The following is a 27,417-nucleotide window of genomic DNA, read 5'->3' as shown; positions in this document are numbered from 1 at the left end:
ATTTTCCATAGTTATTGTGCTAACAGGGTAGACTATTGAAAAGCACTTAGAACATATGAGGACAACATACTTTCCTTATTAGCTATTCATAGCTACAGCACAGAAGCAGATAACGATCCCGTATCACCAAGGAAAAATTGAACTAAGAGTAGTAACTCATATTTGAAAAGATAACAGAAAGATAAATGACCTTTGGGGAGGATTTCTGCCCAAAATGGTAAAAAAAATTTTTTTTAATCTGGTGTTCAAAGAGATGGAAACACACTGATGATGCCCAATAAAGGAAATGTGAGGGGGTCAGCAGGCATACATAGCTCCTGACAGATCCTATCAGGAAACATGAAAGCCATAGGTAAGGAAGTAGGATTTGAGTGATCACGGGTACGCCAGGCTCATCTACGCTGACCCCTGCATGGGTTTGGGGGCCAAGGTCCTTGGCATCAAGCATGCCTTTCCTTTTTGGGTCACTGATTTGAATGGCATTTCTTGGAAGTGGAGGTGGATTCTTTTTTGAACACATGGAAGATAAGGCAACTCAGACACAGTTGGGAGCTGGCTGCCCTGAGCGTGTTTCAGAAGTGGAAGCAAACAAGTTGTTACATCTCCACGGACTAAATGAGAGGCGGAAGAATAAGGAAGAGTCTTCAAGGACTGACCCGTGAGGAATGGACCCGTGGTGAGCCCGCCTTCTCTCAGAGAGAACAGGTCTCTTGGCCAGGAGTTCTTGGGGGGCAGCGATGGCAGTTTTAATGGGGGAGGAGGGGTGATTGTAGGCAACCCATAAAGCGGCAGAGCCTGCAGTGGCCTTGAGCAGAAGGGGGCGTGGTTCTAAACGCCCTCTTCTGGTGCACGCCCCCGCAACCCCCTCTTCCCAGACTAAGGGCACATTCAGCTGGGGGGAGTAAGCCAGGACACAGAGTAACTGTTTTCCCAACTGACTGAATTCCGTCCTCAGTGTGGACACCCTGCACGTCCCTGCCGCAGGAGGTGCTGCCAGGGCTGGCGGCTGGCAGAGCTTTTCCTCCCATGGGGGATGAGGTCGCCTCCTTCCTGTGTCTGAGTGGGTGAGGGTGGGAAGGTAGGCGGGGCTGCCCGACACACAGCACGAGGCTCCCCGATTGCCCCAATGTCTACGCCACCCTTAATCCTCGTGTGGAGCAGCGGGTAGCCTCAGAAGCCTAAACTGTGACTTAGTTCCCGACGGTTCTGCCGCATATAAAATACGGATGAGTCTTGTTTGCCCGTGAGTTTCTGCAGTCAGCTCTTAGTGAAGTCAAGCTGTTGGTCCAAGGGAGAACAGAGCTGCAGGAGACATGGAACTCTCTTAACACCTTCTTGAAAAAGCAAGTCATGTTGCCTGGGAAATACTTTTCTCCCCTAGTGATCTGCACCCCACCAGCGCTGGAGCTATGGAAGAGGCAACTGAAGTTATTCCAAGAAAGCGCTCGAAGTTTGGTAGTAAAAGGAAGTGACATTTCTCCCCTGCCTCCAGGCTGGTCTCTTGGGGAGTGCACAGGGCCAAAAGGAAACTGCTCAGTGTGGGGACGTGATTGCGTGCTGGGCTCCTGTACGCGCCGGCCGGGTGTCCTAGCGGCACTGGGTACACGTAGGGCCGTGTGCAAACATCCCCAGTGCCAGATGCCACGGACGAGTGAGAGGGTGCCAATTGGTTTGATAGGGGTAAATAAACAAGAGCAAATATTTATACAGCGGTGTGCAGCCTGCTCAAGTTCCTGAAGGCTTGGCTGGCAGCCTCTCCCGGGCTGGCTCAGGGGCAGAGGGGAACCTGCGCGACTGGGCCTCCCAGTTAGCCTCCCCTCTGCTAGTTAGGGGGATGCTTTTCGAGCGTTTTCTTCTAACATGACCAAATAGCCTGGAGAAGGTGAACTGCTGTTGTGCGAGGTGAAGGTGTGACTGTGAACACAGCGATGGAGAGAGCTGGGGGCCAGATGCCCGGGAGCCCTGAGCCGTCCTTCCTGGTGACTCTGGGTGACCCTCAGGTGACCCTGCTGTCTGTCCACAAGCGGTGGTCCTTCAGGAGGAGCCCTAGGGTCACGGGCTCCTCCAGGCCAGTGATTTCGGAGGAGGAATGCTCTCCCCCATCAGAGAAGGGAGAATTTTCACAGAAAGTTTTGAATAAAACACAGGAGGTCAGTTCCAAGCAGGTGAGTGCCGTTGGAGAAGGGCTGAAAACCCAGGAGGGCTTTTTATAAAAGCTCCAGGTTATAGATGGAGGTTTCCCGCGTGTCTCATGTCAGAGGGGCCAAGAGCAAGCAGCTCTGGGGTAGGGAGTGAGCCAGGAGTCCAGGGGAATTTTCCAGGGATTAAGTTCATGGTGGATAAATCTTGGGTTTTGTTGCTTCTTAGTTTCAGGATATTTTGTAAACGTCTGTGGTGCACAAGTTTCCCAAAACGCAAATCAGACAAAAATGGATCTTTTCCCCCTTTTTATTTTTTAACGTGTCTACCTTATTTTGTTAATCTTCACATTTCATCTAAATAAACATTTTGAAAGTGTTGCTGCCCAATGAACCCGCTCTTCTTAAGCAAACGGAAGGTTTGTTAACCCAAACGTCAGGTCATGTTCAAAAGCAGGGCAGTGTAACTAACGCTTTGTATAAGTGGTGCTGCAGCAGCATTTCTGGGTGGGACTGGTGGTCTGTGTGGGGTCCTTTTCATTGACATGAGTAGATGGAAAAAAAAAATACGACTTAGATATAAAGGAAAGTTTTCGTAAGTCCTTTTTGCTCCTTGAAGAGTTATTTTTGTTTCTTCTGGTGTTAATTGTTTAAAAAGTCTTTAAAAGTAAGGGAAATTTTGTGAGTAGAGATTTTTGAAATGTACTATGCAAGAGATGTTTGTATGTTGAAGGAGATCTATGAACATCCATTTATGCAGTACACAGTCAACTTTTATGTCTCTAGTTGAATGTCTTAAGATAGCAAAATAATTTTTTTTTTTGTAAAATGCTTGAGAACATTCCTTTCTTCTTTTTTGAGAGCATTTCTTTAAAATGTTCAAACTACTACTTGACAAAATTCAGCCTATGTCTGAGGTATTTGAATGTGAAATATTCTAATGGTTTTTAATGGCCACTTCCAACCTCATGTGACGAGGAAAGCAACCTGAACCTGGCCGGGGAGCCCTTCAGAAAGAGGGCTCTGGGTAGAGGCTGTGGCTGCAAGAGAGTCAGGTGCAGATCTGCGCCCTTGCTGGCCTGTGGGACCTGGCAGGTGAGCCTTGGACTCCTCCAGCTTCAGGTTACTGGAATGAGAAGTCCTGCCTCTCTGGGACGTGAAAGCACCTTGTCGAGTACTGTGTAAACGCACAATGGTATCATCTCTGCCGAAATGAACTTCAGCAGGACTCCCAGCTCGGAGATGTGTTTGGTGCTCTCTGAATGTCTGGTAGAACTCTGTCAGCCAGTTAATCCATCTGAGCACAGTTGCAACTATTTTTTTCTGAAGCTCTGATTGTAAAAGTAACACCTGCTCATTCTACAAAACAAATTTAACATGAGGCAAGGGGAATATGGAAAAATGTAAAGAAAATGAAAACAGCCACATACTTCAGCCATTTTGCCACTACACATGTGAATGTGTATACGTGAGTTTGTGTATGTGTACGTAGTACTATATACCTTCTGTTTTTTACTTAATATTTTGTGGATATATATACACACACATACACATACACATGCATATACATTATATAATTTAAATTAATTACCCTCAAATGAGAAATTTGTAGTAGCTGGTTTAAGATAAGAACCAAACTAAATGTCAGTTACAATTGAGTATTTGTTCACTGTTACAGTGTATTGACTCAAAGTCTGCTATAAATCAAACTCTGGGTCTACTTGAGAGCTGTCTTATTTAGTACTTGGTATGTGGAAGGGACTTGTCACCTCATTTAATCACTATCCTCCTTTAACAGACAGAAACCTGAGATCAAGAGGTTAGGTAATCTGGGGACTTCCCTGGTAGCGCAGTGATTAAGGATCCTCCTGCCAATGCAGGGAACACAGGTTTGATCCCTGGTCGGGGAAGATCCCACAGGCCGCAGAGCAACTAAGCTCGCGAGCCACAACTACTGAGCCCGTGTGCCACAACTACTGAAGCCCGCGCGCCTAGGGCCCATGCTCCGCAACAAGAGAAGCCACCGCAATGAGAAGCCTGCGCACCGCAACGAAGAGTAGCCCCCGCTCACCGCCAACTAGAGAAAGCCCGTGTGCAGCAATGAAGACCCAACGCAGCCAAAAATAAATTAATTAATTTAAAAAAAAAAAAGGTTAGTTAATCTGCCTGAAGGATTTAATACCAGGTCTGTCTGAGGACAGGCCCCTTGCTTTTCTGTTGGGACAGGGAAGTATTTAACATGTTGGGTGAGATAGGGTTTGAAAACATCTGAGTATTGCAGAGCTGCTAATCCGTAGTGAATGAAAAGTTAGCTTTTAGGTTATGCATTGTTCACAAAAGATGCAGGTAGCTGCTCTGAAGAAAACATTTCAAAATTGTGTTTGTGGTTAGTGGATTTGTGTGCTTGTATTTACATTTCTCATATCACGTAGAGTATGTTCTACGCGGTTTAGAATGAAGACGTGATGTCGGGCAAGGGGTCAGTTTCTTCTGTGTTTTGGACAGAGGGGGAAGTGCCTTTCTGAAAGGCGTAACTGGTCAAAGCATAGTCTGGAGAGGCCATCCCTCCCTCCCACCTATGTTAGATTCGCCTCTTCGCTGGTGTGAGCAGGCTCCGTGGGTCAGGCCACGCCTGGTGGGTTTCCCAGGCAGTTACTCCACCACCACCCCTACCCCGCCAGGAGTGCGCTCACCAAAGAGGAGAAGGCGGGGGCCTCAGCGCCCTGGCCTGGCTCTTCTGGCCCTGCGTCCACAGGCCTCCCCGGGGCTCTTGTTTCCTCTCAGGCCCGGGACGATGGCCTGGAAAGAAACAGGCTCCTACCTCTCAGAACCCCTTTGGGGAGTTGTGGGCAGCCGAGATTCCTGGTCCTCGATCCAGCTGGAGGGTGTAGGGAATATGCCCCTTTCTGCTCAGCACTGCCTGCCTGGGCCTCCTTACCCATGGCCTTCCTGACGGATGTTGCCAAGCTAGGCCGCTGTGTTATGTGTCTTTCTCTTCCACATCAGGCAGTGTATTAGTCTACGGTAATAAGTAAGCTGTTGAGTGAGTGAACAAGTACGTGAACCGGAAGTGATTTCTGTGGCAGGAAGGAGGGCTGATGTTGGAAACACTGAACTGATTGATGACTGTGATGAGAGTGTTGGGTTGTGGGCTTAACCATTTTAGAAAGCAACCTACAGGAGTCTGTGCTGGGTGAGGGTGGTCAGGCTGGGTTTTATTTTTGCCTAAATGAAACCAAGACAGCCCAGCTGGCACAGGCATACCCCTGCTGAGTAAAGGAAAAAAATAGCTGAAGGGAGTGATCTAGTCACTTAAAGATGTCACTAGCAAATTGTCATGGAATCACCATCAACCGTACTATAGTATTATTCACTCTTCTAGAGAACTTGTATTTCTTTATTTTCCCCTAAAATTAGTGTCTGCTGGATATAAACATCAATAACAACGTATAGAAATGTGGATCTCTTCCTCTAGAAAAATAGGGAACAGTGTATACTCTTACATGGTTCTGCAACTTTTCCCCCCTTTAATCTACCAGGGATGTCTTTCGATGTCAATACATGTAAATTCACCTTTTTTAAAAAGCCACTACATAAAATTCTATTGGATGGATACTTTATGTAACCTGTTCTCTATAGACGAATATTTAGATGGTTTCCACGTTTTCACTAGTGAGTGTACCAATGGACATTCTCGTGTCACTGTATATCTATATGATGAAAAACCCAGAAGTGGAATTACTGGGACAAAGGCAATGGGCATTTAATATTTTGACAGATATTGCTTCATTGCTCTCAAAAAGGTTGTGTTCTACCAACATCATCTCATATAGTGAGTGACATCCATCATCTCATATAGAGTTTTCTTAAAAAAAAGGGAAAAAATGTGTTTTTTTCTTGTGATGAGAACTCAGGATTTACCCTCATAACAACTTGCATATATACCATACAGCAGTGTTGACTATAGCCGTCATGTTGTGCATTACATCCCTAGTATTTATTTGTCTTATAACTGGAAGTTTGTAGCTTTTGACCACCTTCATCCTATTCCCCCTCCCCTCCGCCACCTCAGGTAACCACAAATCTGATCTCTTTTTCTGAGTTTTTTTTCTTTCTTTTTGTTTTAGATCCACATATAAGTGAGGTCATACAGTATTTGTCTTTCTCTGTCTGATTTAGCATATTGCCCTCAAGGTCCATCCATGTTGTCACAAATGGTGGGATTTCCTTTTTTTATGGCTAAATAATATTCCATTGTGTATATATACACCACATTTTCTATATCCATTCATCTATTGATGGACACTTAGGTTGTTTCCATGTCTTTGCTATTGTAAATAACGCTGCTGTGAACATGGGGGTGCATATATCTCTTCAACACAGTGTTTTCATTTCCTTTAAATAAATACCCAGGAGTGGAATTGCTGGATTATATGGTAGTTCTATTTTCAATTTTTTGAGGAACCTCCATACTGTTTTCCATTGTAGCTGTAACAATTTACATTCCCACCAATGTTGCACAAGGGTTCCCTTTTTTTCCGCATCCTCACTAGCATTTGTTATCTCTTGCCTTTTTTTAAAAAAAACATCTTTATTGGAATATAATTGCTTTACAATGTTGTGTTAGTTTCTGCTGTACAACAAAGTGAATCAGCTATATGTATACATATATCCCCATATCTCCTACCTCTTGCATCTCACTCCCACCCTCCCTATCCCACCCCTCTAGGTGGTCATAAAGCACCGAGCTGGTCTCCCTGTGCTATGTGGCTGCTTCCCACTAGCTATCTGTTTTACATTTGGTAGTGTATATATGTCCATGACACTCTCTCACTTCGTCCCAGTTTACCCTTCCCCCTCCCTGTGTCCTCAAGTCCATTCTCTACGTCTGCGTCTTTATTCCTATCCTGCCCCTAGGTTCGTGAGAACCTTTTTTTTTTTTTTTTAGATTCCATATATATGTGTTAGCATACAGTATTTGTTTTTCTCTTTCGGACTTACTTCACTCTGTATGACAGGCTCTAGGTCCATCCACCTCACTACAAATAACTCAATTTCTTTCTTTTTATGGCTAATATTCCATTGTATATATGTGCCACATCTTTATCCATTCATCTGTTGATGGACACTTAGGGTGCTTCCATGTCCTGGCTATTGTAAATAGTGCTGCAGTGAACATTGTGGTACATGGCTCTTTTTGAATTATGGTTTTCTCGGGGTATATGCACAGTAGTGGGATTGCTGGGTCATATGGTGGTATCTCTTGCCTTTTTGATGCTAACCATTCTAACAGGTATGAGGTCATATCTCATTGTGGTTTTGATTTGCATTTCTCTGATGATTGGTGATGTTTATCACCTTTATATGCATCTATTGGCTATTTGTATGTCTTTGGGAAAATGTCTGTTCAGTTCCTCTTCCTATTTTTAATTGGATTAATTTTTTTTGCTATTGAGTTGTATGAATTCTTTATTTAAATTATTTTATTTATTTATTTTTGGCTGTGTTGGTTCTTCATTGCTGCGTGCGGGCTTTCTCTAGTTGCGGCCAGCGGGGGCTACTCTTCGTTGCGGTGCGCGGGCTTCTCGTTGCGGTGGCTTCTCTTGTTGCGGAGCACGGGTCCTGGGTGTGCAGGCTTCAGTACTTTTGGCATGTGGGCTCAGTAGTTGTGGCTCACCGGCTCTAGAGCACAGGCTCAGTAGTTGTGGTGCATGGGCTTAGTTGCTCCGCGGCTTGTGGGATCTTCTCGGACCAGCGCTCAAATCCGTGTCCCCTGCACTGACAGGCAGACTCTTAACCACTGCGTCACCAGGGAAGCCCAGTTGTATGAATTCTTTATGTATTTTGAATATGGTTTGCAAATATTTTATTCCATTCTGTAGGCCGTCTTTTAATTTTGTGGATTGTTTCTTTTGCTGTGTAGAAGCTTTGTAGTTTGATGTAGTCCCACTTGTTTATTTTTTGTTTGGCTGCTTGCGCTTTCCGTATCATATCCAAAAAATCATTGCTGAGACCCATGTCAAGGAGCTTTTCTCCCCTATGTTTTCTTCTAGAAGTTTTATCGTTTCTGATATTGCACGTAAGTCTCTAACCCATTAGAGTTAATCTTTGTGAGTGGTGTAAGACAGGGTCCCAGTTTCATTCTTTCATTCTACATGTGAATGCCCAGTTTCTCAGCACCACTTATTGAAAACACTGCCTTTTCTCTGTTAAGTATTCTTGGCTCCCTTATCAAATATTAATTGACCATATATTATTATTATTTTTGAAATGGTTTATCAACCACTTACATTTCTTTTTCTGAGGATTATTTTAAGTAGCAAGTTCCTATCGTGCATTTGTAGATTAGCATAAATTATAAATATTAAGTTTATACCTAAGTCTTTCAAAGGAATATTTGTTTTCTGTACAGCTGGTCATACCTATAATTCTAGGTAGAAACCACCACCTTCATTAACCATTCTAGTATACATTTCTTTGTGATAAAATAACGGCATTATTTCATCAAATCTGATGACCATATGCAATTTATCAATAATAATAATTAACAAGAAGAATAATCCCAAGTTCGTTGACTTCCATCACATAATATAAACACCCGAGTTAACTTAACATTGTGTGATATTTTCTTCTAACCAGTCATAACATTGCGTATATCTAACGTAGGTCTTTTCATATCATGAAAAGATCATATCATGAAAAAGTCATATCATGATCTTACCATCATTCTGGGAAATGACTAGGGAATTATGACCTTATGGTTCTCACTCAGACTATTTCATTCAAATGTAAAAAAATGTTCTAAGATGATGACAGTTGCTTGATAGTGACAGGCCTGCTATTTAAAATTTCTTTGTTTGGGAGAGGCTTGAAATATAGAGTGTTATCAGAGAAGATTCTGAAGCAGAAAAAAATGCCGTTAATTGATAAATGTCTGATGGAATAATTGTTACAATAGGTGTAGACCTACTAGAGAATGGACTTGAGGATATGGGGAGGGGGAAGGGTAAGCTGTGACAAAGTGAGAGAGTGGCATGGACATATATACACTACCAAACATAAAATAGATGGCTAGTGGGAAGCAGTCGCATAGCACAGGGAGATCAGCTCGGTGCTTTGTGACCACCTAGAGGGGTGGGATAGGGAGGGTGGGAGGGAGACGCAAGAGGGAGGGGATATGGGAACAAATGTAAATGTATAACTGATTCACTTTGTTATAAAGCAGAAACTAACACACCATTGTAAAGCAATTATACTCCAATAAAGATGTAAAAAAAAAAAAAGCAATGGAAACGGCTGATAGTGAAGCTGTGTGGAGTGAGATTGCAAACGGGGTTTCTGAGGTACTATTGGGAAGTGCTTCTTGGAGAGGTCTTAGAGTTTGTGAATTTCTAAATTTTATTTTTTTTGTACGTGGAAAACAAGCTATGTTGTCTGTATGTGTTGAGGTTTGTTAATTTTATTTGTTGTTAATTTTATTCTCTTTTTTTCTCCTGGGCAAATAATGATACAGTGCCTTCAGTTTTTCAGTGAGGGTTTATATTTTTCCTCATCGTGGTCAAGAGAGAGAAACAGGCAGTAAATGGTCATTTGTGTGGAATTGCCCAGAAAGTGCACAGTGAACAGCAGGGCTGGGGGTGGCCCTGCGGCCAGAGGTCAGGCTGGAGCCCACATGGTCCAGGCACACTGTGCGCCCTCTTCGGTGTTTGAACTAATGCCTGAGTTTTGGGTTGTTTTTTCAGTAGACAAACTGTAAATAATTCTCACTGCAAGTTCTCTCTGGACCTTTGTGAGCCAGTGTTAAAGGACAGTTAGAAGGGGTTGAGGTGGGCGTGGGGGAATATGTACACGAGTTTTAGTTATTAGTTCTTATCAGTAAAACGGTGGAGAATAACAAGTTCCCTGCCTACTTCCCTGGACCGCTTTTGAAGATCGAATGAGCCCATGTTTGTCTTCATAGTCAGTCATTTTCAAACATTTATGGCGTTAGCATTTTAAGACCTCTTAGCATTCAGACCTCCCTGCAGAACTGGGATGGGCGTTACTGTTACCTCCTTTTACACCTAAGAAACCTGAGGCTTGGATTTGCTCAGCCAAGGCTGGAACTCCTACCCAAGACCGTCGGACATCCCTTCAAGAAGTTCACAGCAAATCGGAATGGCCGATATTTAAACACATAGATGTGAAAACGTTCTTTAGGGGATAAAGCCATGTAGAAATATGTCATCTGTTCATCATTGCTGTCATCTTTATCACAATGATAATGTTATCGCTACTTATGTCAGTGTGGTTTAACAAAACATTTTCTTCCTTGCCTTAGAGAAACTGAAAAACCACATTTGTTTTCTGGTATAAAAGTAGTACTTGGGCTTCCCTGGTGGCGCAGTGGTTGAGAGTCCGCCTGCCGATGCAGGGGACATGGGTTCGTGCCCTGGTCCGGGAAGATCCCACATGCCGCGGAGTGGCTAGGCCCATGAGCCATGGCCGCTGAGCCTGCGCGTCCGGAGCCTGTGCTCCGTGGCGGGAGAGGCCACAACAGTGAGAGGCCCGCGTACCACAAAAAAAAAAAAAAAATGTAGTACTTGTCTGTTTTTTCTTTCAGGTTTTACTAATTGGAAAGTATATACAGATAGTGAAAAATCAGAACGTCATAACTCACCCGTAGATAACCTCAATTTTATGTATTAATACCTAAGTACGTATTTGCTTAAATCTATGTAAGTACAGGTTTAACATGGGTACATTGATTCTTCTTCAGTGGAGGTCTTTCGGGGTCTTAGAGACCGGCACCCATTTGCCTGGTGTGGTTTGGGTGGGATCTTTTCTTGAGTCAGTCACTTCTGAACCTTCTTGCCCGTGTATCTCTGAAGCTCAGAGAATTCTCAGATACGAATAGAGCAGAGGGACTTCCCTGGCGGCACAGTGGTTAAGAATCCACCTGCCATGGGTTCGATCCCTGGTCCAGGAAGATCCCACATGCCGCAGAGCAACTAAGCCCGTGTGCCACAACTACTGAGCCTGCGCTCTAGAGCCCACGAGCCACAACTACTGAAGCCTGTGTGCCTAGAGCCCATGATCTGCAACAAGAGAGGCCACCGCAGTGAGAAGCCCATGCACTGCAACGAAGAGTAGCCCCCGCTCGCCACAACTAGAGAAAGCCCGGGCGCATCAACGAAGACCCAATGCAGCCAAAAATAAATTAAATTTTAAAAAAGGAAAAAAAGAGAATAGAACAGATACTACGGGTTGCAGGCCAGGCCCAGACCCAGGCCGACCAGTGATCTTAGCCACACCCTCACCTCCATGCTGTGCTCACTCACCTGGATGTAGCCTGTTGTTACCTGATAGGTAGTGTTGGGAGGAAGACGCTTTCCTCTACCTTTCTGGGTTCTTCTGGCTGGTCTAAGAATGAAGTTGACAAGAGACAGATTAATAGGAGAAAGTCAAACGTAAGTTTAATAACATGAATACATGGGAGAGACCAAGAAAAATGAACTCACCAAGGTGGCCGAAGCCCACACCTTACATGCCATCCTCAGCCAAAGACAGAAGAGGATGTTGAGGGTGGGGAGGGTCAGTTAGGGGAAGTTACCAGGAAAAGCACAGTAAGCAAGGGTGACTGTGGTACACATTTCAGTCACTTCCTTCTCCGTTGATAAATCGAGTTTCTAGAGATTTGGTCAGCCTCCTCTTCCAGGGACAGAGCGGGACATACCCTTACAAATGGAGATTTCCCTTACAAATATCAGTGTTTCTTACAAAAAGGCAATTCCTACTTGGTTTTCAGAGCCCTTTCAGTGTCTGCTGTTTACCAGAAAATAACTCGCTTAAGACAATATGCCAAAGAGATGCATTTTAGGGTGGTAAGTTCTGCTCCCCTATAGTAGTATGTGGCTGTTTTTCTGTTTTCTTCATTTTGCTCTTCAGTATTGTAGTCTCTTCCCCAATTAACATGGCTAAAAAGAAAAAGTAACCTTCGAATTTCTTTAAAAGAAATAGAAAGCCTGCTGGACTTTGGGCTGGATTTAGATCCCAGCTCCGTTATTTAAATAACCTTGGATGAACCTCTGAGTCTGTTTCAGCAGTAAAATGGTGATAAGAATATCTACTTACAGAATTATCTTGAGCAGTAGGGATATGAAATGCCATCCTCATAAAGTAACGCCGAGAATCATTAACTACTTGCTACTATCGGGTCTGTGTACATATGAAAAAATCAGGACCTTTCTGTATTTTGAATTCCATGAAAGTTCAGGTGTATAGGGTTGTATGGGGTGGAGGTTATATACTGGAAAAGTTGCAGGCACGTATAATATTTTTGCCTCATAAGTTAAGGGTGTTCCATATCCTTCAAAGTGAAAGAAGTCGGGCTTCCCTGGTGGCGCAGTGGTTGGGGGTCCGCCTGCCGATGCAGGGGACACGGGTTCGTGCCCTGGTCGGGGAGGATCCCACATGCCGCGGAGCGGCTGGGCCCGTGAGCCATGGCCGCTGGGCCTGCGCGTCTGGAGCCTGTGCTCCGCGACGGGAGAGGCCGCAACAGTGAGAGGACTGCGTACCGCAAAAAAACAAACACAAAAACAAAGTGAAAGAAGTCTCAGGATAAGTGGGTGAGTGGTGTCCAGTTTAAGGCTGATGGGGATCCACCTGTAACTAAGGGAGCTCAGAAGCGGCGAGTGGTTCTTCCCTTGTACGTGTAGTAGCATTGCTCTTTGATTTGTGATCACAGCCATTTTCTACAAGGCATGTCATTTCTGGGCTTTGCAATTTCAGTCTGGCTTTGAAAACGTTCGTTAAAACATACCACCCCATTTCCAATTTCTTCATACTAGACTGGCCTCTCTTATTTTCCTTTCCTGGCTCCATCTTAGCAAATCAAGAGTTTATATACCTTTCCCTATCTTTTTGTTTAAAAGCCCTGGTACTCTCAGCAAATTCCATGTGACCAGGCCGCCTAGAGAGGTGGCAAAGAATTGCAATTCATTTTTGGGTTCCTGTCTGTGGAATCACCCTCTTCTCTGGTGTTTCCAGGCGCTTCTCAACCTCATGCCTACCGTACTAATAGCTTATTGAAAATTCAGAAGCCAGCAGCCTGATGTTGGGCCTGCAGAAGAAGTCCCCAGTGTTTGTCCTCAAGGAGTGTATAATTTAGTGGGACGTAGACAACACTGGGAATTCTACCACGTTTTCCCTGGACACACAGTCTGTACCCTGGGCCCACTCTCCAATGTCCATTGCTTCTGATGAGCCCTTAAACCTAGACATGTTTGTTTCTTTGAACTCAGTAGGGGAGTTTTTCCCCACCCCAGAGATTGTCTTCATTGAAGAACGGAATTAAAAGCACAGTATGTGTGTACACTTAAAAACGATCCAGATACCTGACAACTGTTATGAGATTGCTCCTAACCCAACAGGTACGCTGGTGTTTCATAAAGTTATGTTATTTGCAAAGCTTTGTCTTCTGTAACTGCTTGTCTTTAGAAGCCTGCCTGTGTAGAAGGGAGACCTCTGAGTATTATTTGCTACAAATAGCTTCCAACACTTCTGCAGACTCCTTTAGCAGGAACATAGACTCGATAATCCAGGGATTAAGAGCCAGCTTTGTGGCTTGGGTTTGGTGAGTTGTAGCTCGACCTGGGACCAAGAAACAAAGTTGGGTAGTAAATCATTAGGGATTTGTTTTTCCAACAGACTTGGGTGATTGAGAGTTATGTCTTATAAGGAGGTAATTTCTGCTTTACTAAGATACTGTATTGAAGTATCTAAATATCTTTAGAATATCTTCTTAGTTTTTCCTGTATCTTTTTTTTTTTTTTTTTTTTTGGTCACACCACGTGGCATGCAGGGTGTTAGTTCCTGGACCAGGGATTGAACCCAGGCCCCCTGCAGTGGAAGTGCACAGTCTTAACCACAGTCTTTCCCCCTGACCTGCATCTTTTTTCAGTTAAATAAGTATTTAATTCATACCAGTTACAATCAAGTCACTGCTGCGGATCTCCTTTATTCTCACATTATTTTAACTTAATGTTTAAATTAATTATGTTTTAGAATTCGGTAACACGTGTACATTGTACAGTAAGTTGTACAGTGAAAAGTAACTCTTCCTTCCCACTCCTATACCCCAGCTGCCTGACCCCTTCAGCTGCCCAGTCCACAAACTCTGTGCCAGCTTCTTATATGTTCTTCCAAAGGTAACTCCATACATGCATAAACATCTGCGTGTGTCATATTCTTTTTCTCTCACAAACAGTGCTAGCATGCTGTGATCGACTTATTTTGGTGATCCTCCCAGTGAACTCCACTTCCTTGTACGTAAGCACTTATGTAATTCTCTTCCTTATTGACTGAGCTTGGCCACGTGACTGGCTTTGGACAATGGTGGATTAGCAGGTGTGATGCAAGCAGAGGCTTACTAAGTGCTCGCACACTGGGACTTGTTCTCTGTGAATGCTAACTACTGTGACACTCCCTCTCAGAACCCAGAAACCCCCAACGGTGAGGTACCCAGCCTAGCCACGTGCAGAGGCTACATGGAAGAGAGCCAAGGTGCCTGCCAACAGCAGCCACCAGCAACCTGCCAGCCATGTGATGAATGAGCCATCTTCTTGCAAGTGGAACCTCCAGCCCCATTCAGCCACCCCAGAGATGAGCTTTACCTGCCAAACCCTGTCCAAGTTGAAAAACTGTGAGCTGTCGTCATAAGCCACTAAGTTTGGTTTGTCTTGAGCAGCAGATAACCGAAATACTAGATGCACTATATATTCTTTTTTCTTGTAAAAGACTTATCTATTATTTATTTATTTAACTTATTTTTGGCCGTTTTGGGTCTTGGTTGCAGCACGCAGGATCTTCGTTGAGGCATGCGGGATCTTTCGTTGTGGTGCGTGGGCTTTTCTCTAGTTACGGCATGCAGGTTTTCTTTTCTCTAGTTTGCGGCTCACAGGCTCTAGTTGAGGCACACGACCTCAGTAGTTGTGGTGCATGGGCTTAGTGGCCCCGTGGCATGTGGGATCTTAGTTCCCTGACCAGGGATCGAACCCTAGTCCCCTGCATTGTAAAATGAATTCTTTACCACTGGACCACCAGGGAAGTTCCTAGATGTGCTGTATATTCTGTGCCTTGCTGTTTTCACTGAACCATATATTAGATACCAGTCTATTTCGCTGTTTATAGAGTTGCCTCATTCTTTTTAAGAGCTAGATAGTATTCCATTGTACATTTGTGCAGTAATTTATCAGCCTCTATTGATGGACATTTATGTTGTTTTCAATGTGTTGTAGCATCTAATATCTTTGTTGCATGCGTCCTTTTGCATGCAAACAAATATATTTATTGCCTAAATTCTTAGAGAGTCACTGGGTCAAAGAATATGTGAATTTGTTATTTTAATAGATATTGCCAAGTTGCCCTCCCAAGAGGTAACATTCCCACTAACCCTGGGGAATGAGTCAGTGGGTGCCAACTTGAATGGTGAAGACCATGTCAACCTCACATGTGAGGTGGGAATGTTATATTTCTCCTTTAATGTTGCTTTTCATATATTGAGAAGCCATTTGCATTTCCTTTTTGATGAACTGCCTTCTTTTTTCTGTTGGAATGTTGGCCTTTTTCTTTTTCGAAGGAGCTCTTTATATATTAAAGGAATTAGCTCTTAATTTGCTTAAGGTGAAAGCAAGTCTTTTTTTTCTCTCGGTTTATCTTCTGCCTTGGTTTGAACAATTTGTTTTCCTCTTATTGTGGTTAGATATACCAAACTTTTATTTTATAGCTTCTGGATTTTCTTGCTTTTGTTTTGTCATATTTAGGCTTTCCCCACTCTGAGATTATAATAGATATTCTCCTGTGTCTTCATCTAGTACTTTTATTATTTTGCTTTTTACGTCTTCATCTTTGATCTGTCTGAATTGTCTTCTGATATATAGATTCCAAATTTATATTTTTCCAAATAGGTTTCCCAGGTGTCTACCCAGTTGTCCGTTAATACTGTTATGCCATGTCATCCTTATCATATACATTTCTGTATTTACACCATAGATAATTTCAGTATGTTTTTTGAATCCATCAAATTTTTGAGTTACTGTCTCATAAATTACTTAATTATCCCTTTTTCTCTATTTTAAAATACTTTTTAAAATTCCTTATAATTATTAATCCCAAACTAGCTTGTGATTTCCTCTGTGGATATACAAATGAATATTTATAGTCTGTTTTAAAAGTTATTTAAACTTTCATCTTGTGAAGCTGCTCAAAATCTGAAGTTGGAAAGATAAGCATTTTATGCACAGGGACAGAGAAGATCAATCCATGTAATCGAGCTTCAGCTGAAGATGAATAGGCTTGTGTAGGTGTCGAGTGACGTGCTTTTTTATCCGTTGCCGTATACAAAGGCCTGTGCCCAAATGCCTGAAGCAGGTAATAGTACTGGTATAAAAACTATATCTAGTTAAGAGAGTGGTGAGGCTGGGACCCTGCGAAAGGGAAGTTTTGTTAACAGAATGGCTGAGGCCACATCATGAGAAGACATCAGGAAACTACACTTGAGCTGTGATACGCTAAGAAAATGAATCCGTTTAATTTGGTGAAGCACGTGTCGTTTTTAGGTAATGTCTACAGCGGCCCTGAGCACCCGGCGGGGCAGGGACTCAGCCGAGGCAGAACAAGGCAAGTGCCTTGTTCAGCCCAACTTCCTGTTCTTCCAGCTTTCCCCCTCCCCCTCCTCTTGGTCCCCTTGGCACTGCTGTGCTCACTTCCGTGGCTCCAGGGGCGTCCTTCGAGACCTTTTTTCACAGGCACTGTGGTCTGGCCCCATGCGCTGGGAGGTCTGCATGTGGAACATGTGCCCTATGGCTCTTAAGTCTAACCCCTGCTAAGAGAATGAGATGGACACCCCTAGAAAGAGATGCAGAATTAGGGTGTGGCCTATTCTGTGTATTTGCATTCCAGCAGGACGTCCAGAGTTTAAGCTGAAAGGACCAAGTCCAGTGGGGGAGATTTCAGGTGTCAGCCGGAGTCGGGGAGGTCTTGTGGGTCTTGTGCCCTTCTGCTGTGGGCTGCTGTGCTCTCTGCCTCTGTCGTAGGCCTGCCGTGCTTGTTCTGTGCGGGTCAGCCCCATCGTGCTCTCCTTTCCCACAGAAACCTTCATGCCTTCTACCAAGGTGGGCAGTTGACTTCTGGGTTCAGAATCACAGAAAGTCAGAGAGCTAGAAGGAACCCCTCTGAACCCTTTCATATGATAAGTAATGTCTATAGATTTCCTCCCCTTTTTTAATGTTCTCATACTCTTGGGATGTTTGGACACCAGTGGTATTGTTTTCCATTTTCTCAGTGTCACACAAGCTGGGAGATTTTAGAAAATGTTTAGTTTTAAGGATAAAAAAATGTTCTTTCTCTTCCTTTTAGATCCTGCCTGAGATTTCCTGGCCTGCTCGAACCTGGGAGCCAACGATGAAGCAGAGTTTTGCCTTTGACAACAGTGGCTACGAGGATGGCCTGGATGGCGTGCACCCCTCTCAGACGGCCACCGGCACCATCAGCATCGTGGGCATGACCTGCCAGTCGTGTGTGAAGTCCATCGAGGGCAGGGTGTCTAGTCTGAAAGGCATCGTGAGCGTTAAGGTTTCCCTGGAGCAGGGCAGCGCCATGGTGAGGTACATGCCCTCGGTCCTGAGCCTGCCTCAGGTTTGCTGTCAGATTGAGGACATGGGCTTCCAGGCCACTGTGGCGGAGGGAAAGGCTGCCTCCCGGCCATCCAGGTTCTCGCCCGCCCTGGCGGCTGTGGTCAAGCTTCGGGTGGAGGGCATGACCTGCCAGTCCTGCGTCAGCTCCATAGAAGGCAAGATCGGGAAACTGCAGGGCGTCATGAGGGTCCGCGTCTCGCTCAGCAACCAGGAGGCAGTCATCACTTACCAGCCTTACCTCATCCAACCCCAAGACCTCAGGGACCACGTGAACGACATGGGGTTTGAAGCCGTCATCAAGAACAAGGTGGCCCCCGTGAGCCTGGGACCTATTGACATCAGGCAGCTCCAGCGCAGCCACCCAAAGGCCCCTCAGGCTTCCATTAACCAGAATGGCAATAACTTAGAGACCTCGGGGAGCCAGGGGGTGCCCCTGTATCTGAGAGTGGATGGAATGCACTGTAAGTCTTGTGTCCTGAACATCGAAGAAAATATTGGCCAGCAGCCAGGGGTTCAGAGTATCCAAGTGTCCCTGGAGAACGGGACTGCCCAAGTCCAGTACAACCCTTCCCGCATCTCCCCAGGGACCCTGCAGAGGGCCATTGAGGCTCTGCCACCTGGGAACTTTAAAGTCTCTCTACCTGATGGAGCGGAAGGGAGTGGGACAGACACCAGGAGCCCCCAGGCGCCTGGCGTGCGCTGTGCTGCAGCGCTGGCCATCGCTGGCATGACCTGCGAGTCCTGCGTCCAGTCCATCGAGGGCCTGGTTTCCCAGAGGGAGGGAGTGCAGCATATCTCAGTGTCTTTGGCTGAAGGGACAGGAACGGTTCTCTACGATCCATCTCTAACTCACCCAGCAGAACTCCGAGCTGCGGTGGAGGACATGGGATTCAAGGCCTCTGTCCTGGCCGGTACGTGGTTGATGCTAAGTTCCTTGGATTTTTAGCTTCTTTTCTGAAGAGAACACTGATTCTGTGTTCTTCTTTTTTTAATTATTATTTTTGGCTGTGTTGGGTCTTCGTTGCTGCTCACAGGCTTTCTCTAGTTGCGGCGAGCGGGGGCTACTCTTTGTTGCAGTGCACAGGCTCTGGGAGCATGGGCTTCAGTAGTTGCAGCACGTGGGCTCAGTAGTTGCAACACACGGGCCCTAGAGTGCGAGGGCTTCAGGAGTTGCAGCGTGTGGGCTCAGTAGTTGTGGCGAGCGGGCTTCACTAGTTGTGGTGCACGGGCTCTAGAGCGCAGGCTTAGTAGTTGTGGCGCACGGGCTTAGTTGCTCCGTGGCATGTGGGATCTTCCTGGACCAGAGCTAGAGCCCGTGTCCCCTGTATTGGCAGGCAGATTCTTAACCACTGCGCCACCAGGGAAACCCCTGTGTTCTTTTTAAAAAGAGTACTTTGGGAACACCTGGCCCTTCTCTCTCCAAAGGAAACATCATCATTTGCTCGGAGATTTCTCTGCTAAACAAAACAGAATAATAAAGACAACAGGACCGTGGTTTCACCACTTGGAGCCCTTTCTGTTGAAAGTGGGAAAGAAGGGAAGGATATGATGATGGTTTCCCTTCCCACCCACCCCCGACCACGGCTGTGAGAAGAGGGGGGGTGTGACAGCCTTCCCAAAGCAAGGTGCCCACATACCTTGATGCCACCGTCACTAGACAGTTTCCAGGGTGGTGGCTGTCCCCAGGCCCCCTCCCATTGACCCGCCAGCCACTCACTTGCCTGTTTTCCCCTCCATTGCCTTCACTCGGGAGCCCAGCAAGTTGTCTTAGCGTCTTTCGTGTTTCTGCCCCTCACCAGGTCTGTGTGAGCTGTGGGCTGCTGAGCAGCGAGGTACCTTCCCCCACCCCCACCCCAAGAACTTATGTGGTAGCAGGGAGGGGGAAACCACGCGGGGCAGCAGGTGTGAGCCCTGTGAGGGGGAAGGGGGGCTTCTAGGGAGGGCTCCCTCTGGGGGGGGGGGTGGGAGTGAGCCAGTGAGCCATGGGAGGTGGCAGAAACACGGCCGGGCCCCCTGTCCTGCCCCTCATGGCTGACTCCCACTCACTCCCCCCACCCCGAGGAGCCCTTCCTAGGCCCCTGCACCACCCACCCCCAAGGGGAGCGGGTGAGTCATGTGGAGCAACTGGGCCCCATTCTGGGCTTTGTCTTTGTACCAAGTTTCAGGAAGGAGATTTGTTTTGTTTTGGTTTTTTAAACAAAAATCAATAAGGAAACTGGAACAGTAAATCCTGTACTCAGAAGCTAAGACATGTAGTAGGTAGTCGCCATCTGCTATATTTGTATAAGGTTTAAAGTCTTAAAACAGTGGAATCAAGTTATCAGCAGTAAAAAGAAATTTGCATTGAACTGTATAATGCAGAATAATTGACTACGTAAACCTGGAGAGAAAACAGGGATTTTTATTAGCCAGAATTATGAGAATTATGTTTAGCCCAAGAGGTATTTAGGGAACCAGATTTAGCAAATAAAAATACAGGACGGGCTTCCCTGGTGGCACAGTGGTTGAGAGTCCGCCTGCCGATGCAGGGGACGCGGGTTTGTGCCCCGGTCCGGGAAGATCCCACATGCCGCGGAGCAGCTGGGCCCGTGAGCCATGGCCGCTGAGCCTGCGCGTCCGGAGCCTGTGCTCCGCAACGGGAGAGGCCACAACAGTGAGAGGCCCGCGTACTGCAAAAAAGAAAAAAATACAGGATACCTAGTTAAGTTTGAATTTCAGATAAACAATGAGTAACGTTTTACTATTAGTATGTCCTGTACAGTATTTGAGACATACTAAAAAATTACTGTTTATCTGAAATTCAATTTTACCTGGATGTCCTGTATTTTACCTGGCAGTCTTAATTTAGGATAAACCATAAGTGTGCTGGTGACTGTCTTTTATAGCCACTTAAATGCGAAAAAGGCATTATTTGTATTTGGTCGGCCATTCTGGATTGACCAGGGGCTCCTTGAGGACTGTCTTCAAACCATGTGATTTGTTTCTCCTTTGACCCGCAGCACCCAGCACACAGTAGGTGCTTGTGAAGGAAACGAAGGAGAAAGGAAATAATGGGCTGGGACAGGCAGGGTCTCAGGTCAGCCGATGGAGGGAACTCTTGAGAGAGATTACAGAGCTGAAAAACCAAACAGGAACTGGGAGGGAAAACAAGAAATTAAAAAAACAGGAAAAACACCCACAGATGGGAGGGTCTGAGGGAAGGCAGGTGTTTAGTTTACACGAGCCCAGGGGCTGAGCTTGCCTGGTGGGAACTGGCCAAGGGCAAGGCTATGGCAGGAGCCGGGGCCCCGGTGGAGAGATGGCAAACACTTGGGTCCTCCTCCTTTCTGTCCTGTTGTTTCCTGTTTGTTACCTCCATGTGCCAAATTTAATCAGAAACCAGTTGACAAGGGAGCCTGGGAAAAGTGGTTTGCAGGGGTCAGCCCCTCGGTAGTGGAGCAGGGGGAAGGAGGGAGGGAAAGGGTCTGAGAGCATAGGGGCAAGAGACAGGCATTGAGTTTCAGTCCCTTACTTGACAGCTAAAATACATTTAGACCTGGTTGTAGAAGGCAGCTGTTACTTCTTCCCTTGTTTGCGTGGTAAGTAGTTTTTGAATGGATGGATGGATGGATGGATGGGATACATGAATACAAAGTGAGGAAAATTCATCTCTTACGTATAGCATGTTTCTCTCACCCTCATAAGTGAGTGATGTCACTTTCAGGGCACGGTTCCCTCACCCCTGCACGTGCTGGGGGTCTTCTGGGGCCCGGGTCCTGTGCCAGCTGCCGTGAAGTGCTCAGCGGCAGTCCAGCACCCGCCCACAGCAGTTCACGCTCTCCCGGGGAAGCAGGTCACAGAGGCCCCTTGTATCATCCAAGGCAGGTTAGAATAAATGTTGTAACAAGGAAGGTGTAGGTCAGATGCTTTTGGGATTCAGAAGAGGAGAGAATCCAATACCCGCTTGTGGGGCTCCCAAGGACATGATGTGGGGGTGACCATGGAGTTGGGCGTGGATAGGATTTAAGAATGGATAGGATCTGAACAGGCAGGAAAGGGCAGGACTGCACGCCAGGCGGAGGAGACAGGCCAGCACCCTGGTGCAGGCTACCGTCCTCTGCTCCTGGATCCTGGAAGGGGGTCCAAACTGGTCTCCCTGCTTCCTGCCTTCCAGCCCGGTCCCCAACCAGCTTTCACAGCGATCCTGTCGCGCTACTGACCCTCCTGGCCCATCCCGTCTTGTATTGTGAGTGTAAGAGTCTTCATGGTGGTCCCTAAGCCGCTCCCTCACCCACCACCTTTCTAGCCCTGACTCAGTTCCTCTTACCAGGCTTGTTCTCACCTCAGGGTTTGTACTTGCTGTCCCCTGTGTCTGGAATGCTCTCCCTGCAAATGCACAGTGTTCTTCATTTCATAGCTGCTCATCCGGACTTTTCCCAGAGCCTATATCATTTTTATATAGAAATATATAGGTTTGTATCATACATAGTTTTGTAATCTCTTTTTCGCCCTGTGACGCATCATAACCATAACTTACGGGTCCATCCGTGTGTCTGCAGTACCATGTTCAGCGGCCTCATGGCATCCCAGCATATGGGTGTACCATAACTTCGTTTCCTCTTTATTTTTCCCATCTATTTTGTGTGGATGTCATTGTAAATAATACTGATAGGATTGTTGTGACTGTAAATACAATTGTCCATGAAGACAGTCTTCAGACTACGTGATTTGTTTCTCCTTTGTGCACGTCCTTAATTATTTCCTTGTGATAAATATCTGAAGGCATAATTGCTGGGTCACAGGGTATCAGCATTATTTCATTCCATCACAAATATTTATTGTGCCCCTACTAAGTGCCAAGCAATTAGAGGTACCGTTTTTGATAATACTGTCAAATAGATTTCCAGAAAGTCAAATCAATTTATATGCCCACCCGTAGTGTTGGCATAGGTGGATAAAGGACCCAGTAGCATAGGCTTATTTGGGTTTTTGTTAATTTATTTAAACTTTTTTTTAGCAATCTCCAGAAGCCCAGAATTTAGTTGAGTTAGACCTCAGTGTTGGAGGTCTAACGAATACTACTGAAATTGCTGACAACAATATTTGGGTAGAAAGGCAAGTGAATCCAGGAGGTGGTGATGGACTGGAAAAAGAGGGAGGGGCTGGACAGGTGCAGGAGCTAGAATGTTAAGAGCTGACATCCAAGGGGTGGAGTCGTTTTGAAGAAGGACAAAGTCCAGGAGAGCAGAGCTGTGCTGGGTGAGGTGATGCTCTCTGCATCCAGAAGGTGGAGGGCTGTAAGGCCAGAGCACTGGAGGGTCTTCGTCCATCGACTGCACTCTTAAAGTGAATGGAAGTAGTTTTAGCACTTTCCAGAAAATGAGCTTCTATGTTTTGCAGCTGTGGACTTTGAAGTAAGGAGAGTTCATCATCAAATGATGTCATTTTTTCCTACGTACTCTTCAAGGTATTTTGTGTCATCACAAAACTGTGACTTTTTAGAGTGATGAAATTTTCTGTATCTTGATCTGGTCGACGGTTAGTTACATTGGTCTATATATGCGTGGTGGGTGGAGTAATGGCCCCCAAAGATGTCTGCTCCCTGACCCCTGGTACTCGGTGGGGAAAGGAGAACTTTCATCATTGGAGCCGGACTACTGGAAGTCCAAATGGAAAGAAATTACCCTTGGCTATCAGCTCAGACCTACACGGAAGTTAATTTGAAGTATATCAGTGGCCTGAATGTGGAGGTTCATTTAAAATAACAGAGGTGCCAGGAGAACATGTCATGGATATTTTCAGCGTGGCGGTGGACACATCTATTAATAGAGCACAGGATGCACTCACCACTGAAGGTTTAGTTGACTCTAAGTTGGGCTTCATTAACATCAAAGGACTTCTTTTATCAAAAGAAATACCGTTAGATGAGGGTGAGAAAGCAAACCACAGACTGGGAGCCAGTGTTTGCAGTGGGTACAGCTGACAAAGGGTTCCTGCCCAAAATGTATGTAGGACGTAGACAAAGGACGAGAAAAGGGCCAGCGACTCAATAGAGGTGTTTTGGGGCATTTTGATTCTCATGGGGAGGGAGAGGACCTCTGTTAACCAGGATGTGGCCAGGCGTAGAAGCTCGATTCCCTGCTTCATACCTGAGGGGTTTGGGGCAAAGCATTTAATTTCTTGTAACTCTTTTCTTCACTTGTAAAGTGGGGATGGTAGTAGTACTTGCCACAGGGCTATGTTAACAGTTAAAGGAGGCCAGACGTGTGCTTAGCAGGGTGCCTGGTGCGTTCTTACCACTGCTTTACCGTCATTGTCTCATTAGAGCATTCGTCTACCCAGAACATTCCGTCCTTGCAGTATCGGCGTGTTCTCCTATGTATGGAATCGAGTGCCTCCGTCTGGTTGTGGGGAGGGAGAGACAGTGATGGAAACACCAACCCCCCTTTATCTTCTCCAGGAACTTTCATCTGAACATTGTCAAGCTTGAGCCTCCTGTTCCGGAAAAAAAAGTATCCATTCTTCTAATTTGAACGATTTGTGACATTCTATCCTAGAAAACTGTTCCAGCACCCACGCTGGGAACCACAGTGCTGGGAGCGCCACGGGGCACACGGCGGCTGGTGCACCTGTGTCCGTGCAGAACGGGACTCCCCAGCCCGGGGGTCTCCCTACAAACCACAACCCCGGCCTCGTGTCCAAGTCCCCTCGGGCCTCCGAAACCGCGGCCCCGCAGAAGTGCTTTCTACAGGTCAGAGGCATGACCTGCGCGTCCTGTGTGTCCAACATAGAGAGGAACCTGCAGAAAGAAGCTGGTAAGAGGTCTCCACCGCGCCGAGCTGGGATGCTGCTGTGGATGGTAGCGTGTAGACTGCCGGAGGCCACGGTCAGCAGCGTGGGGCGGTGTGCCCTTGGCACGAGATGGCCTTGGGCGTCTCCACTGACTGCATTTATCAGGAGCCCTGATCATCTGGCAGCGGCTCATTGTGTGATAGGACAGATGTTTGTCTAATGTTCTGGGGCAATTGGCGTCCTGCTCTTTAAGAAGTACTTAGTTTGAGATAAAATGGATTGCGGAGTAAGTTAGCCATGGGGAATCCAGTTTAAAGGTCAAGGTACTGTCATGGGTGGCCTTCCCAACTAGCTTGTCCTGGTAGTAGTCTGTGGTTTTCCCTTCCAAAGCCTCTTACGGTCAAACACGTAAATAGCCTGCATTCTGTCCTGTTGTCATTGTAAATCATAGCGTGTTGCGGAAATGCCAAAGTTTTGTCCTCTAAACGACATTGCCAATCTGTTTTTTTTTTTTTTCCCCGGTACGCGGGCCTCTCACTGTTGTGTCCTCTCCCGTTGCGGAGCACAGACTCCGGATGCGCAGGCTCAGCGGCCATGGCTCACGGGCCCAGCCGCTCTGCGGCATGTGGGATCCTCCCGGACCGGGGCACGAACCCGCGTCCCCTGCATCGGCAGGCGGACTCCCAACCACTGCGCCACCAGGGAAGCCCACCAATCTGGTTTCTTAAAGCTGAGAGTGTAGCGAAAATCCTGTCCCAATTTTTTGTTTGGAAAATACCTTAACCGTGACTCTGCCGGCCTCCGGGGTCACCTTCTCTCTTCCCGTGGCTCTGTACGTGGGTCCTTCTGCTCCGGCTCAAGGATAACATGTTTCCCGCCTCCTGCTCATCAAGCCTGCAGCTTCCTGGAGCTCTAGAAGGTGGCTCTCACACCAAGGCGTTCTAGGAGCTCCTCTGTCGCCTGTGGGCTGGCGGCTCAAAAGCTAACCTGTGTCTCACGGGGCCCATGATTCTCTTCCCGACTTGAATCCCTCATATTTATCCTTTATGACATTCTTTCTAAAGCACATCATTCCTTTCATTTATGTGAATGAGCCTTTCTTTCCCCCTTAAACTAAACAACAGTGGTAGCAAGATAGTCCGCAGGATTTCTTTTTCTTTCCTGAAAGTGATTAAAAACTGAAGGAGAGTATGGAAAACCACTTTTGAAAGTGATTTTTTTCTCCGGTGTCTGGAAGTGGAGAAAAAAGTACACCCGTTATGTGACAGCAGTTGCCTGGTGCAGACACTGTCCCTTGCTTTGAGGTGTGTGCCCGCACCTGTGTCCCCCAGAGCCTGCCTCAGAGCGGCGCCCGCCGGGCCAGCAGTATGGGCCGTGCCTGGGAGCCGGGCAGGCCTGCAGAACCTCACACCCTCCCCAGACCCACTGAACCAGCGTTTTTGCTTTAACCAGGGCCTAAGGTGAGTCATATGCCCAACAAAGTGTGAGAATCACCTGGGGAGCTTTAAAAAGGGCAAAAAAGATGCCTGGTATCCACCCTGAGAGATTCTGATTTAATTGGTCTGGGTTAAGAGTTAATCACCAGTCAGGTGATTGTTAAAAGCCCTCCCCCCTGCCCCCACCCCAGGTGATCCTAATGCACAGCCAAGTGTGAGAACCACTGTTCTAGAAGCTTCTGGGGCAGAGGTTTTTCTTTGTTAGCTTATGTTGAACACATCATCCCCCGAGGCCTTGCCTGGAGTGTTCCAGCTGTGCCCTGCTGGTTTCAGGGATTCTCTCAGTGCTGGTTGCGTTGATGGCTGGAAAGGCAGAGGTGAAGTATAACCCGGAAGTTATCCAGCCCCTGGAGATAGCGCAGCTCATCCAGGACCTGGGCTTCAAGGCAGAGGTGATGGAGGACTGCGCGGGCTCAGACGGCGACCTCGAGCTGATTGTAAGCGCAGCGGCTGGGCTGGAGCGGGGGCCAGGGGGTGCAGGCCTGAGACAGCCCAGGGAGGCCTTCTGACGGCAACCGGGGTTGTGGTCAGGACGTTCCCCCTTCTTGCATGTATCCTGTTCGTTGCTATTGGGTTTTCCTTTGAAGCCAGTGACAAGGACCTGCTCGTTTTGTGAAGGAATGTCCACTATGTCAGAAAGTCGCAGGCGCGCGTCCCGCCAGGTCCCGCCAGGCGTGTCAGGGTATCGGGAGGAGGAGGCAATGGCGTTGGAGGAAGAGGAATTGGAGACGGCAGCTGCCCTGAGCTTGTGGCTCGAGGGAGTCGAACAGGAACACGTCCCGTGAGGCCGAGAGGAAGCTGGAATGCCAGAGACGTCTCGAGGCCCCGGGACGGGATGGGAGTGAGCGAGGCAGTCGGGGCCACCTTGTAGGCACAGGTGTGTCTACAAGGTACTTGGTGACCAGAGTGTCCCCAGGCGCTCAGTCCGGGGTGAACGCCGGGGGTGGTGCTGTTTCCAGGGCTGCTGGGGAGCGGAGGGACGAGGCGCTGGTATTGTTTCCTGTCTGCCCACTCTTGCCAGCGGCACTAGTCAACAAACCATCAAGGACAGAAGATATCTCTAGTATTTCAAATACACCGTGTTCACAAACACTTCTGCGCAAAGCTCTTTTTGTGCAAATAAAGGGAGACTTAGAAGGAATCCACGAAGAATTGAATAACGCTGTTAACTGAAGTGAAAACTTCCTTGCTATGTTTAGTCACTGCCATTAGCGGTAGGTAAGTAAATGTTTGAAGAAAAAGTACTGCGGACACACGTGGCACTTTGAGCTCCTGAGAAGTGGAGTTCTTTGCAGAGCAAATCCTTTGCTCTGGATGGGCCTCGGTGTGTGCAGAGGG

At 46.7% G+C, this 27,417-nt stretch overlaps 1 protein-coding gene across 1 annotated transcript in view; it reads left to right on the top strand.

The window, feature by feature from the left end:
• Positions 1-1,745: 1,745 nt before the first annotated feature.
• Positions 1,746-27,417, top strand: part of ATP7B (ATPase copper transporting beta) — a 53,563-nt gene continuing 27,891 nt past the window's right edge. The window contains 4 exon segments of the mRNA XM_004274638.4: positions 1,746-2,165; positions 17,535-18,723; positions 24,349-24,606; positions 26,353-26,516. Of these exon segments, the coding sequence (XP_004274686.3) occupies positions 1,929-2,165; positions 17,535-18,723; positions 24,349-24,606; positions 26,353-26,516 (1,848 nt within the window). The 5' untranslated portion in view covers positions 1,746-1,928.

The sequence above is a fragment of the Orcinus orca genome, chromosome 18, assembly GCF_937001465.1.
Source record: "Orcinus orca chromosome 18, mOrcOrc1.1, whole genome shotgun sequence".
Classification (NCBI taxonomy): Eukaryota; Metazoa; Chordata; class Mammalia; order Artiodactyla; family Delphinidae; genus Orcinus; species Orcinus orca.
Note: the sequence above shows the minus strand (reverse complement) of the source record. Positions and strands in the feature narration are given on the sequence as shown.